This window comes from Hypanus sabinus, chromosome 20, assembly GCF_030144855.1.
Source record: "Hypanus sabinus isolate sHypSab1 chromosome 20, sHypSab1.hap1, whole genome shotgun sequence".
NCBI lineage: Eukaryota > Metazoa > Chordata > Chondrichthyes > Myliobatiformes > Dasyatidae > Hypanus > Hypanus sabinus.
Genome location: NC_082725.1, coordinates 38530225 through 38552373, shown reverse-complemented (window position 1 = coordinate 38552373; position 22149 = coordinate 38530225). Strand labels below are relative to the sequence as shown.

General features: G+C 38.5%; 1 protein-coding gene across 4 annotated transcripts in view; it reads left to right on the top strand.

Moving 5' to 3' along the window:
- LOC132378433 (solute carrier family 12 member 7-like) overlaps window positions 1-21906 on the top strand; it is a 264974-nt gene extending 243068 nt beyond the window's left edge. For 3 of the 4 annotated variants that reach the window (XM_059945348.1, XM_059945349.1, XM_059945351.1), the window contains exons 22-26: window positions 3628-3735; window positions 4911-5086; window positions 9146-9160; window positions 16866-16999; window positions 18976-21906. In XM_059945348.1, the coding sequence (XP_059801331.1) occupies window positions 3628-3735; window positions 4911-5086; window positions 9146-9160; window positions 16866-16999; window positions 18976-19067 (525 nt within the window). In that variant the 3' untranslated portion in view covers window positions 19068-21906. The remainder of the gene's footprint in view (window positions 1-3627; window positions 3736-4910; window positions 5087-9145; window positions 9161-16865; window positions 17000-18975) is intronic. The other variant, XM_059945350.1, reaches the window with a different exon arrangement.
- Window positions 21907-22149: the final 243 nt, after the last annotated feature.

The following is a 22149-nucleotide window of genomic DNA, read 5'->3' as shown; positions in this document are numbered from 1 at the left end:
AGACTTCTGAAGGAATTTAGCCAATCAATTGTATGATTTGTGATTTTTATCACAGCTATGATTGGTTACCTGGAGAAATTTGCCATCCTGGATATTTTAGAAATGTAATATTTTGTTTGATGTGCTTCAAGAATGAAAAATATGCTTACAATTTGGAAAAGATTTTTGATCTTTATCAGTCTAGATTTAAGGGTACAGATCAATTCTGAATTGAAGTGGATTTATTCCTTCCAGATATGTGAATCACTGTTTTACTAAAGGATTATGACCTTGACTTTTTGTCACCAGTGTTGGAGACTTTGTGACATCCCTCCAATACCTGCTGCAAATATAGGATCCCTAAACATCATTAACTTCCTCATTTTCAACCACTTACTTACATAGTCTCTAATTTGCATATATACATATATAGTATAAAGGGTTTCACAATCTAGCAAGCTATAAATAAATGGTTATACGGCCAAAATTCACATTAGTTCATTGTATTGATTGTTTGGAATACAATTTTTACATGTGGTTGGAATTCATTTGTTTTACTTAATGGACAACGACTGGTGTTTGGCAATCAAGGAAATTAACCATAACAACAAAAAAAGCATTCATGCCTGCTTTCTGCCTTATCATTCTACAAATACAGAGATGTTTAAATTCACATGTATGATCTTTGCAAATCTCACAATGGATATCACATCTCCAAGAGCAGTGTCAATGATTAATTTTCTGCTTGCTTATCAGGTTCCCCAGTTGGCCATGTGGCAAAGGGAAGTCTGTAAGAATCCAGAATTATGGTAATTTTGGATCCCAAGTTTAAATTGCATTGATACAACAGTGATTACACTTAAGAATTTTATTGGCTATGTACAGATTTAGGATATCCCAAGGCTGTGAAAGGCACGAAACAAATACTAGAATTTCTAGATGGCAAAATGAAAAATCAAAACGCTTAACCTGTGTAAAATCTGTACAATTCTTAAATTCTGAATTTGATTTATGATCTAGTTGCTGATTGTTGATTTATTGTATCCAAAATGTCACCCACCACTATCTTCTATTCTGTCTGCTCTGGATTTTCTGCCTATCCACTCTGCGCCCTTCTACATCAATGCTGCCTCGACTGAGACAGGAACTGGAAGTTTCTGCCATGGGCACCATGATCTGATTCTTCTTATCTGCAGTTTCTGCAGGCTTCTGAAAAATGTTGAGCACACTGTTCAATAATGTAGACATGGGCTGGGATCTGTTCATGGTTTGGCTTATAGATTTCATACTTAGTGAAGCAAAAGTGATTTTGGAACAAATATTGTTAAAAGCCTTATTCACATTATATTACTGTTGTATATGTGATGTGTGGTTTGTTGCATTTTGAAATAATGGTTACTGAATTTACCAATTGAATTAATTATATAAATTGAAACATTATACTATATTATTTAATATGTATGGGTTATCAATTTGATCACCACATTATACAAGGGATAATGAGCTCCTCTTCTGTTAATATTAACACTAAACTTTCTACTATTTGACAACTTTTGATTTTTCCATAGTATGGACTTGACACCAAAAGATTGCTTTAATTTCTTCCCACTTTGTTCCTTCTGGTGTAAAAAGCTAATACTGAGGATTCATATTAATTGGGACACGTTGGGACCAATACATTTTGGCCAATTAAGCAGTTGCCCCAATTAGCCAAAGTTTCATGTAAATAGTTAAAAAGGTATAAAAAAGACAAGCTACCATTTAATTGAGCAACCAAATTATGCATTTATATGAAATGCAGAGCAAATTAGAACACTACCAATACTACAGGTGGTTGTCTGTCATATCCAATGATGAAAAGAAACCTGTGCAGCAGAGTATTTTAAAGTGGAAAAGCATTTGCACTGGGACAATTCCATACTCTCGACATTGGAAGTCTGGGTCTAGTGGGATGAGTAGATGTCCCTGATTGCTGTGGATGACCATGACTACTTCTGTCTCTTGTCGTGCCCTTCACTCCCCATACAGCATTACAGAACTGCCTTCCTGGCCTTTGGATCTCACTATAGATCTTATTCCACCCCCCGCCCCCCCCCCCCCCCGTCCAGTCCACCTGAACTGAGTTTGCATGCTAGGACAGGCATATCCTTATCTCACAAGGGTACAAGGCCTGCCAGGTACCCTCACATGGTTTAGATGGCCTGTCAAAGCGGTGTACTGGGGTGTGGTCTTTGTCACATGCAACCAGCTACTTAGAGCCACAGCTGAGACCTGAGTGTCCAGTGGGGACCAAAGGTGACATTCAAGACAGTTGTCAACACCTTCAAATTCTTCATCGTTGAAGTAGTGAAATTGTTTTATTTTCATTCCCAGCCATTTCTGGCATTTCCAAGTCTGAATTCTTGAACCTCCAGTGAGCAAACTATTTCAGAGTTGTCCTACTACTTATTTCTCGGTAACAAAAGTTATTGCTTTTTGAACACAAATGCATGTAACTGGTGCTATTTAAATACTGTTCACTCTAAGCACAGTGCAACATTTAATGGCCACACGAAGCTAGTTAGAAAATGTTCAGCAACGGTCTCCTGCCCCAATTAAGCAGTATACTGTCCCAGATATACAAAGGGAATCCCAGCTATTTTCTCAATTTGTTTTTGTTGTTTAAGAATTAAACCAAGTAAGTGGCTGCCCCAATTAGCTAATGGCCCAATTAACTGGAATCTGCTGTATTTTAATTTTACTGAGAATAATGTTGAACCTGCTCAAAGCAAAGCAGAACTGAAATAATATTTAAAACTGCTTATTCCTTCCCACACACTCATCTTACACTTGTTCCGTAGACAGGCATGTAGAATATAGAACATTATCACATAGGAACAGGAACAGACCCTTTAGCCCATGATGTTGTGCCGAACCAATTAAATTGGTAATCAAATGGCTCTCTAAACTAATCTCTTGTGTCTATACCATGTCCATCTCCTACCATATTCCTCATATTCATGAGCCTACTTCTACTACCACCCTCGGCAGCACATTCCAGGCACCCACATTTGTTTCTTTAAACTTGCCCGTCACATTCCTTTGAATTTAACCCCCTCTTACCTTAACTGCATGACCTCTGGCATTAGACATTGCAATCCTTGGAAAAAGATATTGTCTGTCTCCTCTATCTATGCCTTTCATAATATTATAAACCTCTATCAGATCTCCCCTCAGCCTCCACCTCTCCAGAGAAAACAACCCAAGTTGGCTCTTGTCATAGCACATGCCCTCTAATCCAGACCACATCCTGGTAAACCTCTTCTGCATCCTCTGCAAAGCCTCAACTTAAACCACAATATATTTTGAAATTGCTTCCTTTGCCTTGTGTTGGCTGCTCATGCACAAGCTACTCCTGGGCCTTCAGAAATGGCAACCAAAAATTATTAAATATGAAATATCCTTGTCATGATGGTACAGGTGAGGTCAATAATTCTCTAGGAGATGGAGGAAGGTAGCGTGCAATAACCCATGCACCTACATACATCCCTCAGAATCTTAAAGTAAATGGGTAGTCCTTTGTCGATAAGAGAAATGGATATTCCTAATTGCTATTAATACTGCTGACTAACTGTGAGTGTTTGCTTCTACTAATGACTCACATCACAGATTCAGAGCATTACTGATGAGTCTCGTCGTGCTACGTTAAGGAAGAATTCTGCTCGTCCATCTGTGGAATTCCCGCCCATGGACCTTGATGATGTTCCTAAAGAAGAGGTAGTCTACATCTCCTCTGACTGCCTATTTCCTCTTCTTTCTTACTTTCTCTTGCTTGTTTTTTTCCCTCTCTCTTTCTGCTACTCACACTTGTACACACTGAGTCTTAAGAACTCAGTGTCATGAGGAGTAGGAAATGGTTAGGGAAGTTTCTTAAGGTTCAGGACAGTTGTCTGGTTACTAATGATATTAAATTGAGAATAGTAGATAAGGACTTGTGGGTGAGGAAACTGAAAACTTTGATATAGTATAGTACCACTTAGTGCTCAATGATTGAGTAAAGGCATACTTTGGGAATTCATATATATGGTATTTGATTGATTCTAAGTATGTTCAAGACTTTGAGTGGGAAAGAATTAAATTTTTTTTCAGTAGCCAATAGCCTTGATAATTAGAGAGAATTTTGAGCGATTTGGAGTGTACTGTCTGAAATTATGGTGAAAAATAATTTAGTGATAACTTTCAAAATACATTTAGTTAAATTTCTAGAATGAAAACTTAGTAGAGCTTTGTAAAAAGTGCAGTGGAGTGTGATTGAATAGCTCCTTTGGATATTGATACAATGAATTAAATGTCCTGTGTTGAATGAACTCTGAGCAGCAATGGATCTTCATGTTGTTCAGTCAGCTGTGCAGGTGAGCAGCAGGCATCTGCTGAACGTTTTCTGAACCTGTTCTGTTTTATTCCCCCACCCCGTAGCAGTGAGCTCCACTTGCAGGAAAGCAACTTTTCCCATTTGCATAAAGACAAAATACTGCATTGGTGGGGAAATTGAAATGAGATAACAGAAAATGCTGGAAATATGGTGCCACATTGGTTGTCTAATGATTAAGTCCTATTGTGCAGTTTTTGATGCTGATTATATTATCTCTGATGGTTTGTGGGCAAGCTCCAGGTAACGGGCCCATAAACTTACTGGATTTCTTTGTAAATAATAAACTGACTGTTTCAGAAAAACCTTCAAAGAAGAGAACATACTGCACAATCGGGTCAGGGTGTAAATGTGACATCAATTCCACACAATTTGGTTAGATTCTGATGTCTTTGGCATATCCAGGGAAGAAGTATTGTTGCACATAACTAAGAAACTACTGACAATTTTGGCTAATCCTGCAACTCTCCGATTCTGAGGCGGTGCCAATTCATTGACCCTTACTCTATTTGGCATCTCTTAGGCCCAACTGATGCATGACAGGAACACAACTGCTCACTGCTCTGGGACTGACAGGCTTACAGTTCCTTCAGAAAGAGTGCACATGACCTGGACTAAAGAGAAAATCACAGCAGAAAAGAACAAAAATAAAGAAATGGTATCATCAGAAGGTTTGAGGGATGTCTTTAACATGAAACCGTAAGTTGCCTTTCGTTTTATTTCATTCCCTTTCACTGCTACCATCAATGCTGTGCTTAAATGCATCATCTCCATTTCTCACTTATTTGCCTTCACCCCATCTCTTCCCATTATCATAGAGTTTCCTCTGTTCTTACCTACCACACCACGAGCCTCCACATCCAGCACGTCATTCTATGTAACTTCTACCATCTCCAACAGGATCATACCACTAAGCATATCTACCCCCTCCCCTTGCTGTCATAGAGATTGCTCTCTATATGACTCCCTTAGCCGCTTATCCCTCCTGGAACATGTCCTTGCAAGCAGCTACACCTGCTTCTACACCTCCTCTCTCACCACCATTTAAGCTTCCAGGTGAGGTGACACTTTACCTGTGAGTTTGTTGGGGTTGTCTGTAGCATCTGGTGTTCCCGATGCAATCTCCTTTATGTCAGTGAGACCTGATGCAGGGCGGGGTGGGGGGGGGGGGTGCGGGCATTTTGTTGATCACCTTCACTCTGTCCACTGCAAAAAAACAGGATCTCCTGATGGCTACTCATTTCAATTTGACTTCCCATTCCCCCATTCTGACATATCTGTCTATTGCTTCCTCTATTGAGACAATGAGGCTAAACTCAGGTCGGAGGAGTATTACCTCATATTCTTTCTGGGTAGCATCCAATCTGATGGTATAAACAACAATCTCTAATTTCTGCTAATTAACTCCTTCACCCACCTATGCCCTTTTTTCTATTCCCTATTCTGGTTACCCTCTCACCCCTTCTCATTTGCTCAGCATTTCCCTCCTGTTCCCTTCTTCCTCCCCTGTCTTCCATGGACCACTGTCCTCCTAATAGAATCCTTCTTCTCCAGCCCTTTAATATCACCTCCCAGCTTCTTAATTCATTGCCTCCGTTCCCCACCCTCCAACCTATGTTTCCCTCACCTGGTCTCACCAATCACCAGCTAGCTTGTATTCCTTTTTCACCCAGAAATGGGCAATTAGGGCAAATGAGAAAGTGAAATTGTGAATTAGGCTTAGTCTTAATCAGTTTCATTTAAAATGCCTCCATGTGACTGTATAAAATTGTTTCCAGCCATTTTGTTCAATAATTGTTCTTATAATTATAAGCCGTGAATACTTGGATAGTAACCCAGTGTAACTTGTTACTTTTTTAAAATTCACCCGAATTAGCTATTTTTAGAAATGGTCCCAGAGAGATTTTATATATGTTTTCATTTATTGGCATTGACCTGAAAGTCACTGATTTGTACAATTCCTTGTAAACTCAGCTGTATTTAAGGCCAACTTTGTAATGATCTGTGAAGTGCTTTATGACTCCATTTGGGGTCTAAACTAAACCAAGCATCCCTTTCAATTCTTATTTTTTTAGAGCAAATCCAGGAAAAGCTGTTTCTAAGCATTTGTGTTAATATTATTAAACATAGAAAATATTTGATGGCATGTAACAACTTGTAGTTAATCACTTAAGTTAACTGTGGGAGATTAGTGGAGGAAACAATAGGCTATTTTGTACCTGAACTAATTGATTAATGAGACTGAGTAGAATATTAATGACTGGGATGAAAGAACGGAAGGATTTACATTGGCTGGTTGGAGACATTCATTATTGTCCCTAGAGTGAACAGGAAGTCTCAACTGGATCCTTTTGTGCAAGAGAAGCTTTAATAATGTGATGAGATCTGTCTCCGGTGAGGGTACAAAAGAGTTGCTGGTAAACAGTTACCAAACAGAATATTAATGGGCTAGGGTATATATAACAGTAATGTATATTCATAATTGTAAATGAGACCAATCTGCTGGTGGAGGTTTTATAATGAATATGAACCTGATGCAAATTTTAATAAACACGCAAGTCACCAGCTTACCTGAAGTTAAAGATATAAAACTTGCTTGCCTGAGGCTATGTTGTTCTCCATTAAAATTGTACATGAAAAGTCTTGGCATCCCTGGTATTGAATTTACTAAATCACCACCCCACCAATCCCACTATTTCCTACAGGGCATTGCCACCTAACTGTAACCCAACGGATGGTCTTTGGCTGCTTGGTCTAGAACAAGTGACTGCCCTCTTTTACCCAGGAGTGGAATGGAATGCTAGCCCAATTGTTGAAATCACAATCAATGGGTTTCCTACAATTTCCAGATTGAGTTAAAATCTGTATTTACTTTTTCCTGCAGGTAGACCATAAGATGTAGGAGCAAAATTAGGCCAGTCAACATATCAAGCCTACCCTACCATTCAGTCATGACAAATTTTTTTCAACTTTTACTTCAATCCCATTCCTCTCTCCTCCCCATAACCCTTAAGCCTCAACCCTCTTTACCAATCAAGAACCTATCAATCTGATATCAATAAACCCACTTATTTAGCCTCTGCAGCTCTCCATTGTTACAGGTTTCATAGATTCACAACCCTCTGGCTGAAGAAATTTCTTCCAATCTCAGTTCTAAAGACATGACCTTTTATTCTGAGGGTGTTGCTTTGAATCCTAAACTCTCCTGCTAATGGACCTATCCTCTCTATTTCGGCTATCCAGGTCTTCCAGTATTCAGTGGCCAGTATTCAGTGGGTTTCCATGAAATCCCTCTGCTCTCCCACCCCCTCCACCTATCCTTCTGAACTCCAATCGAGTACAGGATTAGAGCCATCAAACATTCCTCTGGACCTTCTTCAGGGCTACTACATCCCTCCTTGGGTACAGACAAGAAGGATCTAGTTCCCTTGTTAATTTGTCAAAACTACAGGACATAATTTAAAGTTATTGGTGGAAAGATTGGAGAGGAGATCAGAAAAACAGTTTCATCCAGAGGCTGAAATTGCTTAAGACCTCAATGCCTGAAAAGGCGATAGAAGCAGAAACCCTCATGAAATTTAAACTGTACTTAAGTGTATATTTGAAGGAACCTGACCAAGTATTAGAAGATGGGTTTTATGCAAGATGACTTTTTTAAAAAAAATTGTATAGATATGATGGGTTAAATTGCATAACATGTTGTAAATTTTATGCCGTTCTATGATAGCAGACCAGAGGCAAGTTAGAGATGAGTCAACAGGTATCTCAACTCCTACTCCATTGCTGGACTCAAGCATTTTGTTTAGGAAAAAAATGTCTTATCTCCTGAATAAGGGTCTTGCACTTTGCACTGAGCCACTCGGTCCTGCGCTTAGATTGGCTAATGTATGTAGTATAATCCCCATTCATTTGGGGTAAAAGTTTTGAATATCGAAAAGTGGGGTTGTTTCCTTCAGAGCAAAGAGGAGAAAGTGAGATATGGTCAACTGTGATGATCCAAGAACTTAAGGGGACACCAATTTAAGGTTTGGAACAAAAGTTACTAAGGGCTTGTGAAGACATTCTAGCTTACATAGATGGTAGTTCAGATCCAAAATTCATGGCATGTGGAATGGTATATCATGGTCCTTCCAAATGGGAATTCCATGGTTATGAGAAAATAATTTATAGGGCAGCAGGGAAAGAGCAGGGCAATAAGGCAAGATAACAGCTGTACTAGGAGAAGATAGGTTTTTCCCTTGTCCAGCAATTCTATAGAACTGCAAACTTTGTGGTTTGCTGAGAAGGTAATTTTCAATTAATTTTGAATATGTTATGGTTTTTTAAAGTTTATCTACTTTTTTATTTTTAACATTATTTAAATCTGTTTGAACCAATTTTAAATGTCCCTGATTTGCCAATGGTGAGCTGGGGAAGAAAGGCATCAGAAACTGGTGCAGGTTCTAGCTGCCACTCAGGGCCTCATCCATTTGCAGTTCAGCTCAATCCCGGAGGTCCGGCTTCGTCTAGTGACAGGAAAAGTGCAGGTGGTAAACATGGGCAGGGTGAAGGGTTGATCATGATTGAACCTAGCAGAACAATTCCAATTTAATGCACCTCAGCTACAAGGGAATCTGCACCCAAATAAGAGGAATGTTAGTATGTTTATGATGTCATCTTTTTATTATATTAATTACCCTTAGCTCTTTCCGAAATTAGAAACGTGTGATTTCAATGTTTCAACTTTGCAGTAACTTTTGTCTTTTTTTTAATTTTCAGCGAATGGGGAAGTCTGTAAGTTTCATTTGATCTTCATTTTATCTGTATCTTTTGTGTGTGTTTCCATTTGTAAATAGTCCTTAACAGCAGATGATATTTCTCCAAAAGCTTCAATAACTGCAGTCTCACGGAGAGTTAATCTACATATATCTTATTATAAAAACTCAGGACTTCTCTTGTTAGCACAGTTGCAATGGTAAGATTGCAATTTTCATTATTGATTAATAAACAATTTGCATATTCGAATGTCATTTTAATGGTAAGTGTTGATCTATGCATCATAGTTCTAACATTGTTTCTTATTAGTGTCCTTGTTCTTCTATTTGCTCATCAAATCAACTGCAATTAGCAAGCCTTTGACTCTGTCATACAGCTGACACCATTCATTGTTTCTTGACCTCCATAGTTTCTCCCCGCTTCCATTCTCAGCAACTTAAAACATGTCTGGTTTCTAACATTTCCTAGTTCTGATGAAAAGTAATCAAACTGAAACTTTAATCTTATTTCCAGCATTATCTGTTCCTATTTGTAGAAAGGATGTATGTTTCCATTTTCTGGAGGCAACATATAAGAGCTGTTATTTTTAACATCCTTTCAGTCATTTAACACCGCCTCTGCCCTTATTTTATTGTTGTGGGGAATAATGCTAAACACTAATATTTCAGAGCCCTTACAGAGTGGTTTATTGGCTAATTAACAGATCTTCATAAATAAAGTCTTAATATTGTGCTTCTTAATTTAAGCAAATGATGAAGCTTTTGGATTTTGTGTGCTGGAAAGGTCTAAATGTTTTTGTCTTTTCAATGCAATTTGTTTGTTGGTAAGCATTTTGCTGATTTGGGAAGATTTTTCCCATTCTAAGTATGCCAGTTTGATGTTACAGTGGGAAGGTTAGACAAATAATGTTACTTCAAATGCTTCATGTGAAGGCATGGTGTTAGTACTGCTTTGTTTCCTGAAACATCAGAGAAATGAAAGTTGCTACATACCAGTTTCAAAATCAGTTACACCGATGGGAAGCTGGAGTAGAAAAGGCTGCCTTTCCGATAGAACTTTCCTAATACTATTTGAAAGCAATTTAACATCTTGGGCTTTTAAAACACAAGATGGCAAGCTTACTACGCTATCATCCCAGTGTCAATAAATGTTGGGATTATGGTTCATCCATATTTGAGTATTTTACCAGATATTTCACAGCCAGCATTTGTGTTCTTTTATTACAACTTAACTGCAAACAAAACGTAACAGGTTTCGGTCTCACTAATTAAAAAGAGCTGGTAACCTAAGCAGTTGCAGGCCCATGGAGGTTACTCAGGAAAGGGAATGACCCTACCCTTATTATCTCTGACCTGTGTACGGCTTTAATTCTTATCCATGTATTCGACTGACCATTAAGGTGCTCTTAGGATCAGCAGTCATTTTCTATGTTTTATATGAAATTTCTATTCAGGCTGTTGAAAATTCTGCAACATCCTTTCATTGTCATCTGTTATCAATGTCGATGCATTGTGATTTCCTAATTTGAAGAGTTTTGAAACTTCCAGGATTCACGTTGAAGCAAACACTGTGCTTCTGTACTCAAGCCCATATGCAAATTAGCCCCCTTGCTTATTGGAAGTTTGAAGTCTGTCTAGGGAAAATAAGTGAGCTCCATACTACTCAAAATGTGTGTTCAAATTGAATGAAGAAACAAGATGATTTCAGGGTATTGACACAATGATCACTAACAAAGCATCATTAGTTAATACAGCTGTTCAAAATAAAACAAATTTGGAACTGGGATCCATTTGTAGAGGAATTGATTATTGAAGTGAGTACATTGCATATGTCTTCAAATTTGGTTCAGCCACATTTACAGTATTCCCAAATGGTGGTTCTTGCTAAATTGTAAAAATACAGAGACATTGATAAAGGTGCATGAACAGTTAGCAAGGAAATTAGCAGAACTGTAAGAATAAGTGACCAGGGGAGCTGAGCAGTTTGAAGCCTTTAAGACTGCAAAAGTGTCTGCTAAGGTACACAGAGAAGAGTTATTACATAATGGTGACCCCAAAATTAGGATCTTAAATATAGGATGCATGTTATTGACTGCATTGGCAAGTTCGGGAGAAACTTCTTTCCTCATTGTGTGGTTAGAATGTGGAGCTATTGCCAAAAGGAACTGTTGAGATAAGAGGTATAAATGTGTTTAAGAGGAAGTGGAATATACAGATGGACAAAAAATTGATGGAATGGAAGGAGCCCTGAGAGTATAAACACGAATATCAGCCAACGTTCATCTGCCGTACATCTCTATCCATTGCTGTTTAAACCCACACAATGTTCTCCAGAGTTCCATCAGTAAAACTGAAATTCTCTAGGCTCTACAGAGATGAAAGGTTACAACTGCTTTTAAAACCCGCAGCAGGAAGCTAGCAACAGCCTTGTCTATCGCAGCAACCTTCCTCACTTATATTCCTTACTGCCTGTTGCTTTCTATTACCTCTCAACTATCTCCTCTGTGAAATCATTATACATTCAATTCTTGTATAAATCATCCCTCATGAACTATAATCTATAAATTTCACTTTGACCGAATTTATATCTTGACCAATATTTATTTATGACTTCAAAGTTCAAAGTAAATTTACTATTGAAGTATATACATGTCAGTATATACAATCCTGAGATTCATTTTCTTGGCATACTCATATTTGTACTTGTGGGCAGAGTCTAAAAGGCAAGGCTCCAGAGATTTAAGACAGCTATGAGGTGATCGTGGGAGGCAGAGGAACAATTACAGGATTGCTTTAAGTCAGTGTTCTGGGCCATGTTCAGGCAGTTATCTAAAGATCTGAATGAATACACCATTGTCCCACTAAATCGTTCAGAGTCTTCCCCAATCAGAAGCCCTAGGTGAACTATGAGATCCAAAATTTGCTGAGGGCTAGATCAGAGGCATTTAAGTCTGGAGACCAAAAATGCTACAAGAGGTGCAGGTATGATCTTCAGAAAGCTATCCATGGGCGAACTGGAGATTCAGGACCAAATTGGAAGCAACAAAAGATGCTTGACAGCTGTAGCAGGGTTTGAATACGATAACCTCCTACAAAGTTAAATCAAATGACATGGGGACAGCAGTGCTTTGCTTCCATATGAGCTCAGTGCCTTCTGTGCTTGCTTTGACCATCAGAATATTAACAAACCAACGTGAACCCCCACATCTCCCAATGATCCTTTGATCTCAGTATCTAAAGCTGATGTGCAGGCTGCCTTCAGAAGAGTAAATCCAAGGAAAGCATCAGGATTGGATAGGGTACCTGGCCATGTGCTAAAGATCTGAGCTGATCAACTGGCTGGTGTGTTCACTGATACCTTTAACCTCTCACTCTGGTAGTGTGTGGCACCCACCCGCTTCAAGTATTTAATTACAGTATAACGGTGCCCAAGAAGAGTGTGGTGACCTGCCTTAGTGACCATCATCCAGTTGCACTTACATCGACAGTGATGAAAGGTTTTGAGAGGCTAATGATGAAGCATATCAGCTCCTACCCGAGGGGCAACTTGGATCTGCTCCAATTTGCCTACCAGAGCAGCAGGTCCACAGTGGGTGGCATCTCACTGGTTCTTCACACAACCCTGGAACATCTGGACAGCAAAGGTGCATACATCAGGTAGCTCTTTATCAACTACAGCTCAGTTTTTACGTAATACCATCTTCCCCTCAAAACTAATTAATAAACTCTCTGGCTTCATTGCCTCCTTGTGCAACAGCATCTCCTCCATAATTTCTATCAGGACAGGTGCTTAGCCCCCTCTTCTACTCAGTTTATACCTATGTCTGTGTCACTAAGCATAGCTCCAATACCATATTCAAGTTTGCTGATGACACCACTGTAGTGGGCTAAATCAAAGTTGGTGATGAATCAGCATACAGGAGGGAGATTGAAAATTTGGTTGAGTGGTGTCATAATAACAACATCTAACTAGTATCAGCTAGACAAAGAACTGATTGTAGACTTCATAAGAGGGAAACCAGAGGTCCATGAGCCAGTCCTCATCGGAGGTGGAAAGGATTAACAGCTTTAAATTCTTGGATATTATTATTTCAGAGGACCTGTCCTGGACCCAGCACATAAGTGCAATTGTGAAGAAAGCATGGCAGCACCTCTGCTTCCTGAGTATGTGGAGTTTCGGCATGACAGCTAAAACTTTGACAAACTTCTATAGTTGCGTAGTGGCGAGTGTATTGACTAGCTGCATCTAGTATCAAAACGCCAATGCCTGTGAAGGGAAAATCCTACTAAAGGCAGTGGATTTGACCCAGTACCATGAGTAAAGCCCTCACAGCCATTAAACACATTTACGTGAAACACCATCATAGGAAAGCATCATCCGCCATCCTCACCACCCAGGCCATGATCTTTTCTTGCTGTTAGCCACCAGCTAGAATGTACAAGAGCCTCAGGATGTGCACTTGTATGTTCAGGAACAGTTACCACCCCACAACCATCAGGTTCCTGAACAAAAAAGGGATAAATACACTCACTTGCCCATCCATTGAGGTTTCCCCACAAGCAGTGATCTCATTTTAAGGACTCTTTGTTTTGTTATTTCATATTCTCTTTATTTATCAGTATTTACTTACATTTGCACATGCACAATTTGTTGTCTCTGCACTCTAGTTGAACTTCCATTGATCCTATTATAGTCACTATTCTATAGATCTGCTGAGTATGCCCGCAGGAAAATGAATCGGGGTTGTATGTGGTGACATATGTACTTTGATAATAAAAGTTACTTTGAACTTTGAATTTTGAATAAATCAATACCCATAATAGAACCATAGAAACATAGAAAACCTACAGCACAATACAGGCCCTTCAGCCCACAATGCTGTGCCGAACATGTACATATTTTAAAAATTACCTAGGGTTACCCATAGCCCTCTATTTTTCTAAGCTTCATGTACCTATTCAGGAGTCTCTTAAAAGATGCTTTTGTATCCACCTCCACCACTGTCGCCAGCAGCCCATTCCACGCACTCACCACTCTCTGCATAAAAAACTTATCCCTGACATCTCCTCTGTACCTACTTCCAAGCATCTTAAAATTGTGCCCTCTTGTGTTAGCCATTCCAGCTCTGGGAAAAAACCTCTGACTATCCACACGATCAATGCCTGTCATCATCTTATACACTTCTATCAGGTCACCTCTCATCCTCCGTCACTCCAAGGAGAAAAGACAATCAATGAAAGACCACACCAACAGGGTAGACAACCAGTGTGCAAAAGTCAACAAGCTATGCAAAAACAGTCAGAAATAGATAGATAGATAGATAAGCAAGCAAGCAATAAATATTGAGAACATGTGATAGAGTCCTTAAAAGTAAGTCCACACTTTGTGGGAATAGTTTAGTAAGAGGGCAAGTGAAGTTCAGTCAAGTTATCCTCACTGATTCAAGGGCCTAACAGTTGAGCAATACCTGTTCCTGAATCTGGTGGTGTGAGTCCTGACGCTCTTGTACCTCCTTCCTGATGGCAAAAATGAGAAAAGAGCATGACCTGGGTGGTGGGAGTCCCTGATGATGGATGCAGGTTTCCTGTGACAATGATCTATGTAGATGTGCTCAGTGGTAGGGAGGATGATGATGGACTGTGCTGTATCCACTACTTTTTGTAGGATTTTCCATTCAAGGGCATTGGTGTCTTCACACCAGGCAGTGATGCAACCAGTCAATATACCCTCCAAGTTTTAGAAGTCATGCCGAGTCTTTGCAAACTTCTAAGGAAGTAGAGAGTTTCTTCATAATTGCATTTACGTGCATTATGACTTATCCTCATAATGGTCTTTCAATGTATCAGAATTGAAATTCTATCTATTTCAATTCCCTCTTTTGCTTTGCTCCACATGAGTTCATTATCTCTTTCAGCTACAGAGTCAGTGTTATACAGCACACTCAACCACACTGACCAAGGTGCCTTCCTGACCTGCTTCCATTTGTTTGTGGTTGTTCATGTCCCACTAAACCTTCCCTATTCATGTCCCTGCCAAAATGTCTTTTAAACAGCATTTTCCCCTGGATTTTAGCTAGCTTACACTTCATCTGAATCTCTTGAATGTAGCAGAGCAGTCAGCTGACTGGATCCCATGCTTTGGAATTCACTCCTCACCTGTTTCCTGTATAAACATTTTCCTTTCCGTCGTCTGATTTCCTTGCACCACGAGAGTGGAATAGCCAGAGCATTCTTCACATTGACAACATTATATGAGGGAAATGGCTGTTATTTGAAGTGTTGAATCCATACTTAATCTTTTACGTTAAGTTAGAAGAATTGGTTTTGATGTCCAAAAAGTTAGGAGTACATAGATTATTTTTAATATTTTGCATGATTATAACTGGTTAACTAGGCATCACTATAGATTAGGTGGGCAAAACAGCGACTTTTCTCTTTCTGCAAGAGGAAAAAATATGCTTAAGAATGAAATGGGATGAATCCTTCCTTTAGAAACACTTAACGTAATTATTCAAATTATATTACAAAGTAAGTTTAGAACTCTTCCATTTTATTGCAGTCTTGGAATTTATCTACATAACATATTTCAATCACACACCAGCTTCCAAAGTAACCCATGTACATCGTAGCAACAGTCTGCAAAATCTTATGATCTGTACCACAGTGTACCCTTTTGAAAGATAATATGCTACTGTGGCATTAGTCCATGTAAGATCCATCAACAGATTAAAGAACATCCTTCAGACTGTGAAGGGATGTTATATTACTGTTTTTAATGATTTCTTGCAAAATGGACTGAAAATGCATAATTTTCAAAAAAACAGTATTGCAAACATTCCTCAAAGATCAATTGTAAGTAATTTCTCAGCCTGTCACTGTGCAGAAAACATTCCAAGAAATCTTTTAAGGATTGAAAGTTTGCTCAGCAGTAATTAACACGTTCAACACTATCAATAGAAGTCAGTGACACTCCTGCAACCAGTAGTTATAGAACTATGCACCCTGTGGAGCAGTTTTGAGCTGCTCAAAGTAACATCTGGATTTTTACATTAGCCACACTGTGGAAATTTCACATTTGCTGTCAGTTTCACAGCATGATGGTTCTGCAGTCGTTATGGCCAGAAATGTGTTCCGGTCTTACTGTGAAATAAAGCAGTTTATCAGTGTACGCCACCAGCATATCATCATCCAACCTTCTAGCAAAGTTTGAAGTAAGAAAAATATCCAGTCTCCATTGCAAGTAGTTTTGTTTCAGCTTTCAATATGCAGAAGCAAATATTCCAGTGAGCATGTTCCTCAGACTGGACTGGGAGTATCTGACGCAACTGAGCCTATTCGAGGAGCCATCAATCTAAATTCGTAACAAAATAGGAACTATTGAGAGACATTGGATAGTCCCCAGTTACCAACATGTAATGGAACTATTACCTCACAATTTTAACAAAGTATTATAGTCAGACTATTTTTCAATTGAATGTGAATAAAGGAAGTAAGTGAAAAGAGTTGTCTATTTTGGAACAGGTTGTTGCTATTCCAAATTTTTTTGAAATAATTCAGTATTATGTTAAATTTATTTTATTCCAAGTTCTGTAAATGTCAACAGTATTAATAACCAAGTTTATTTTTCTTCTGCCTGACTTGCCTGTTATGTAAATGATAGCTTGTATTTGATTATTTGACTCAAACAGCATCCATCAATAATTGATCATCCTCCTTTCTTTCAGGAATCAGTCCAATGTTCGGCGGATGCATACTGCAGTGAGACTCAATGAAGTTGTTGTAAACAAATCCCAGGATGCCAGACTTGTGTTACTGAACATGCCTGGTCCTCCTAGAAACAGACAAGGGGATGAAAACTGTATCCTTTTATCTCTGCAACTACAAATTGTGCTGTTTGATGGTGAAAAAATGAGGCATGGGCAAGTATTGATGTGTTTTGTTCTGAATGACCTGTATTCACAAAGGGCTCTATTCTACACATTTACTGTCCAGAACATTTTATTCTCCTTTTTAAAAGCCCCATTTTTACCACTATAATAAAACATACCCTCAGCCCTTTTCTATTTTAAACATCTTACTAAGTCCCTCACTTACAGTGACTGTGAGATAAAAATGGAAATTGTTTATTCTACTGCCTCTCTGACACTTTCATTTTTCCCATAGCCTTGAGCCAGACATCCAGGCACCCCCTCCACTGACACTGGACCCCAGTCTCTTCCACTTCACTCAGTCTGTACATCAATATTCTGCATTTTCTCTAAACGTTCTATGAATATCACTAAGGCATAATCCCACTTAACAGTTGTAATTGAACCTTCCAGGCCTTGTACATTGTAGGCAGCTTCCTCTCAACCACTATTCCCTTCATAATAAAAGTGTGGTCATTTTTAACTGTTGTAAAATACTGTTGAAAAATTTATTATTTTTGTCACACTATCTTCAAACAGTAGTTGAAGATAACCAGTATATAAGCATGTTGGCTCTGAAACCACTGAAGAACATTAGTTATGGTAAGCGGTTTCACCTATTTAATGTATAGTGTTGTCTGGTTAAGCAGTTCATATAGTTTTCCACTAATCTATTCCTAAAGGCCACCACACTACTTTCCTTATCCAATTCCCCTCAAATTCCCTCTTGAAAGGCAAGATAATATTTTCACCCACCTTACAAACTGTTTCTAAAATCATAATGTATCTCAGTTAATTTTTTAAACCACTGAATTTCAAAACGTTATAAAAGAGAGAAATAGCTTCATCATTTCCTCAATCTTGTGAGCATTTATGATTCAATAGCTCAGAACCAAGAAACTCTGTCTGTTTGAAGGAGCTGACTCGAGCCTTTAGGGAAGTGAAGTGCAGACGCCTGTCTGTGTGTATTTCTTTTAAAAATTCTTCCTGCGTCTTTTCTAAAGGAAGTATTGTGTGATTTTTGTGAACCTAGCCAGCTGCAATCTTCAGTCATGCTCTAACATTTCTCTGTAGTTAGTGTCCATATCTAGACTCTCCTTCAGAGGATTTAAAGCACATTTATAGCAAACAACTTCATTTATAAAGTTTAAAGTCTACTTTGGTTGGAGTCTGACCTGTGATTTCCTCAGTGGCTTCAACTGTTTAAGATTGTACCACTTGGTATGAAGTGACACTGCGGGCAGTACAACTGTCTCTTAGTTCCAGTGATTGTACATTCTCCCTGTAATAGCATTGGTTTCCCCTGGGTGCTCCACATTCCTCCCACATCCTAAAAGCTTAATCAGCTGTCATAAATAAGCCCTTTTAAATTGCCCCTATTGTAAGAGTTAATGGGTATGTGTCAAAGAATAGATTACAGGGAAATAAGTAGGACGGCTGCAGTTGCATTTAACAAACACCATGGATTCAAAGCACTGAATAGACGCTTCCTTTGTTGTAAGAGAATAGAAACACTTTATGTTTCTGGATCGTATCATAGACTTGTATAATTAAACTCTCTGATCAGTGGGGATAGCTTGTCTAACAGTGCTAGCCAAACTCATCAGAACAAATAAAAGATAAGCAAAGGATAGTACCAGCAAAATGGATTTTGCAGTGCTTCCCAAAGCTATCAGGTTTATGTTGGAAAGTTTTATCAAAGCTGGGAGAACTGCACACCTGATTTCTTAACTTAAAAGTGTCTATAAGACACTGCTGAGGCCTAATAGATTTTATCAATTTCTTGTCTCTAAACACTGTCCTGAGTTTTGACATTGAATATTTTGATCTTCACTTTAATCACATTCCTTCTGATGCATTACCTTTTAAAGTGGGGACTGGCTCTCCAATGGAAAATAGATTCAGTCCTTGACTTGGAGCTTGACAGATATGGAGTTCCTGGAGGTGCTGACTGAGGGCTTGAACCGAGTGCTGATGGTGCGAGGTGGTGGCAGTGAAGTGATCACCATTTACTCCTAGACCTACAACCCAATAGCTTAGCTTGAAGCATATTTACCAAATGGTGCCAACAAATTTCATCAGTGACATGGGAACAGGGAGCTTTTGTATTTCATCTGCTGCTGGTATTTTTGGTAATGACAGAAGACAAGAGCATCCTGACAGTTAAGAGACTCCATGGGTGTTCTTTCCCATGACTCCAGATGACTGGAATCATTGCTGCACTTTCCTTAATGAAAGCAAAAAACTTGCACTCAAAGCTTGTTTTATGTTTTCATTTCACTCTCTGAACAGTTCTTTATAAATTCTGTAATCGAAATGTGTACCACTGTCAATAATGCTGGTGTGTTAAATGGTGCAAGTAGAGAATGGTTATGCCTCTGCTTTCTGCAGAAATAGACTGGTCAAAACGGAATGGAATGAGAAGGATGGACTATTTTGAGGGAAGAATTATTCATTCTGCCTGTGTTTTGGTTTTGTTATATAAACAAGTGTGCAATCCTTATTTTGTGTATTCTCAAGTCATCCGTAGTTTGGCTGAAGAAGCAGACTTGATGTGCAGGCAGCCTCTATCCAGGCACTTGCTAATATTGACCACCAGGAGGCCCTCCTGCTCTTTTTATTCCAAGTGACTTTGGATGTATCACCTCCATTCAGAAGTGGTTCGATAAAAATGGGGAAAAATGAAAGGCCTGTCTGATCTTAAGCAGGTCTACCATGCTGATTGTGGGCACTCACTAAGATTTTGTGACACATCACTCTTATTTCTTTTAAAGTTTGTCTAATTAGTTGCAGTAGGATAGGTTTAATCTTTTGCAGATTAACTGAGTTTTAATTTTAGGAATGTGCTATATATTTTGTCAGATACATTTTCTACAAGTGAAAAAAACAGCATCAAGATAAAGAATTTGTGTATTTAACAATACAGTTAGGAGCGCTGCTTCTGCTTCTTAATCAAGATTTTAACTTATTACTTTTTGGCCATAGGGAGCAATGCCTTGGGTATTTACCCACCTTAGAATGAATGTAGGCAAATGTCTCTTATTTAAGCAGCTCTCATTTAGTGTGTGCATTCATACTTCCAAGGCTTTTCCTCATTTTACAACTAATGTTTTATGAACAACTGAATATTAAGTTAACATAATCTTCAAAATTCCCTGCTAAATTTTCATTAACAAATGACCAATAAATGTATTGCCTTCTGTTTCCCAGTTCTGAGCCCACACATTCATTGTGTAATTTTTGTACGCAGCCATACCAATTCTGACACACTCCGCCAGTGACCATATTGACTTGCATAAGTTATCAACTGGAAGCAGTGGGTTTTACTGTAGAAGTTTCAGGCCTTCCTTTTTTTGTAGGTTTTCTACATCAATTCATTTCAGTGTAAGAGAGCTGCAGGATTACCTGGTCACTGATTTAATTATGATAACAGTTGTATAAGCCATCACAAACATGGATTAGACACGAAAGCTGACATTTCAAAATTGGCCTTTGCTAAAACTTCTGAAGACTCAGTCTCCAACTTGCCCACCATACCTGTTGAACAGGCATCCTCCTCATGGGAAATTGCACAAGTCAGAGACTGAAATGTATTTGTTGTTGCATTGTGTAGCATCTTGCCTTTTGTAGTTGTGTGTTTCATGAGTTTAAATTCCGTACTATGAACTTTTGTTCAAAATGTGTAAAATTTGTATTCTCAAAGCTTCTTGCTCCTGGTTGTGAGCTTTTTCAACTGAATTTTCCAAGCAGTGCTCCACCTTCTAAAGAGATCAGCAAGGTGGTTCCAATAATTATAACTGTCAATTTCCAGCAGTTACCATAAGGAATGAACCCAAGGTAGAATTAGTCAACTATAAACATTTGTCATGCTCATTTGAATATATCTTATAGTGGATATAACTCTGTGCACTGTTTATTAAGATCACTGCTCAGCTATGCACTCTGATCTGCTGCGGGTTTGGAAGCAACTTCCTCCTCTGACACTCTTGATGCCTTTGTTCTTTTTTTCAAGCAAAGTCCTAGTTCCCCCAATACAGCAGTTTTACCTCAATAAGATAAGGAGGACCTCTTGTCACTGTCCTTTCAGTAGGAGGGATGAAAGTGTGGGCCTTCGTATTAGCCCCCAAATAGCAGTCTTCCTCAAACTAATAAGTTGCAGAGAGTCTGTCATTCATGTGTGATTCAGAAGGTATTATCTGTGCCTGAATAAATTTGGAATATGGGAATTTGGGTCCTGAGGAGCAGCAAAAACATTGAACAGAAGTGGATTTGCCCTGACCCAAGCATGATGTTATATGTATCCTTGGGGTGAGATTGCATATCTGAAATACCTTTTGGTTTAGCTCTGCACACTTGGAACCAGTACTGTAGAATTCCAGGTTAAAACCAAACTGCACAAATGCTGTGAAATTGCTCTTTTTCTCAAATTTGAAAATCACAAGCAGTAGCTGCACCATTTGATTATTATATTGTAGTTATCTTTTGTTTTCATACTGGTTATGGTGGATAACTATCGTGGGTTATCTTTTACTTTTCACATTTCTTTTTACTTGTGAATAAGTTTTTTTTGAAAACTGGGATTTACACTGGAAAAAAACTTCAATAAAAAGAGTAATTTGCTTTCAGGAGGTTTTGCCCCACTATGTTCTTGGAGGAGGGTGATGTGAGAGGAACAAGATTTCTTAAAAACTGGAATAGATGAAAATAAAACTTAAAATTTGTTCCTTTTTTATACAAATTACAAAATGTGTATTTAACAACTTGACATTTGTAAATATGAAATTGCTGGCCTTTTCAATCACTACCATTCATGAATGATGGTAAAAGACAATATGTAATATATCCAGTTGAAACTATTGCACTGTTGTATTTTTATTACTGTACTAGGAGTATAGTTTCCTACAAGTGGAATACTGTGTACAAATGTTGTATCCCTTAATATTTTCAGTCTGAATTGACATTGGTAATGAATGATTACAAACAAAATCCACACAAGCCAAATAGATTCAGTCTGAAGCATTGTCTCAAAAAGTTTATTTTTTACTGTGTAGATATTAATATAAACCTGTTTAAAAATGATGTGAAGGTTACTGCCTCGTCC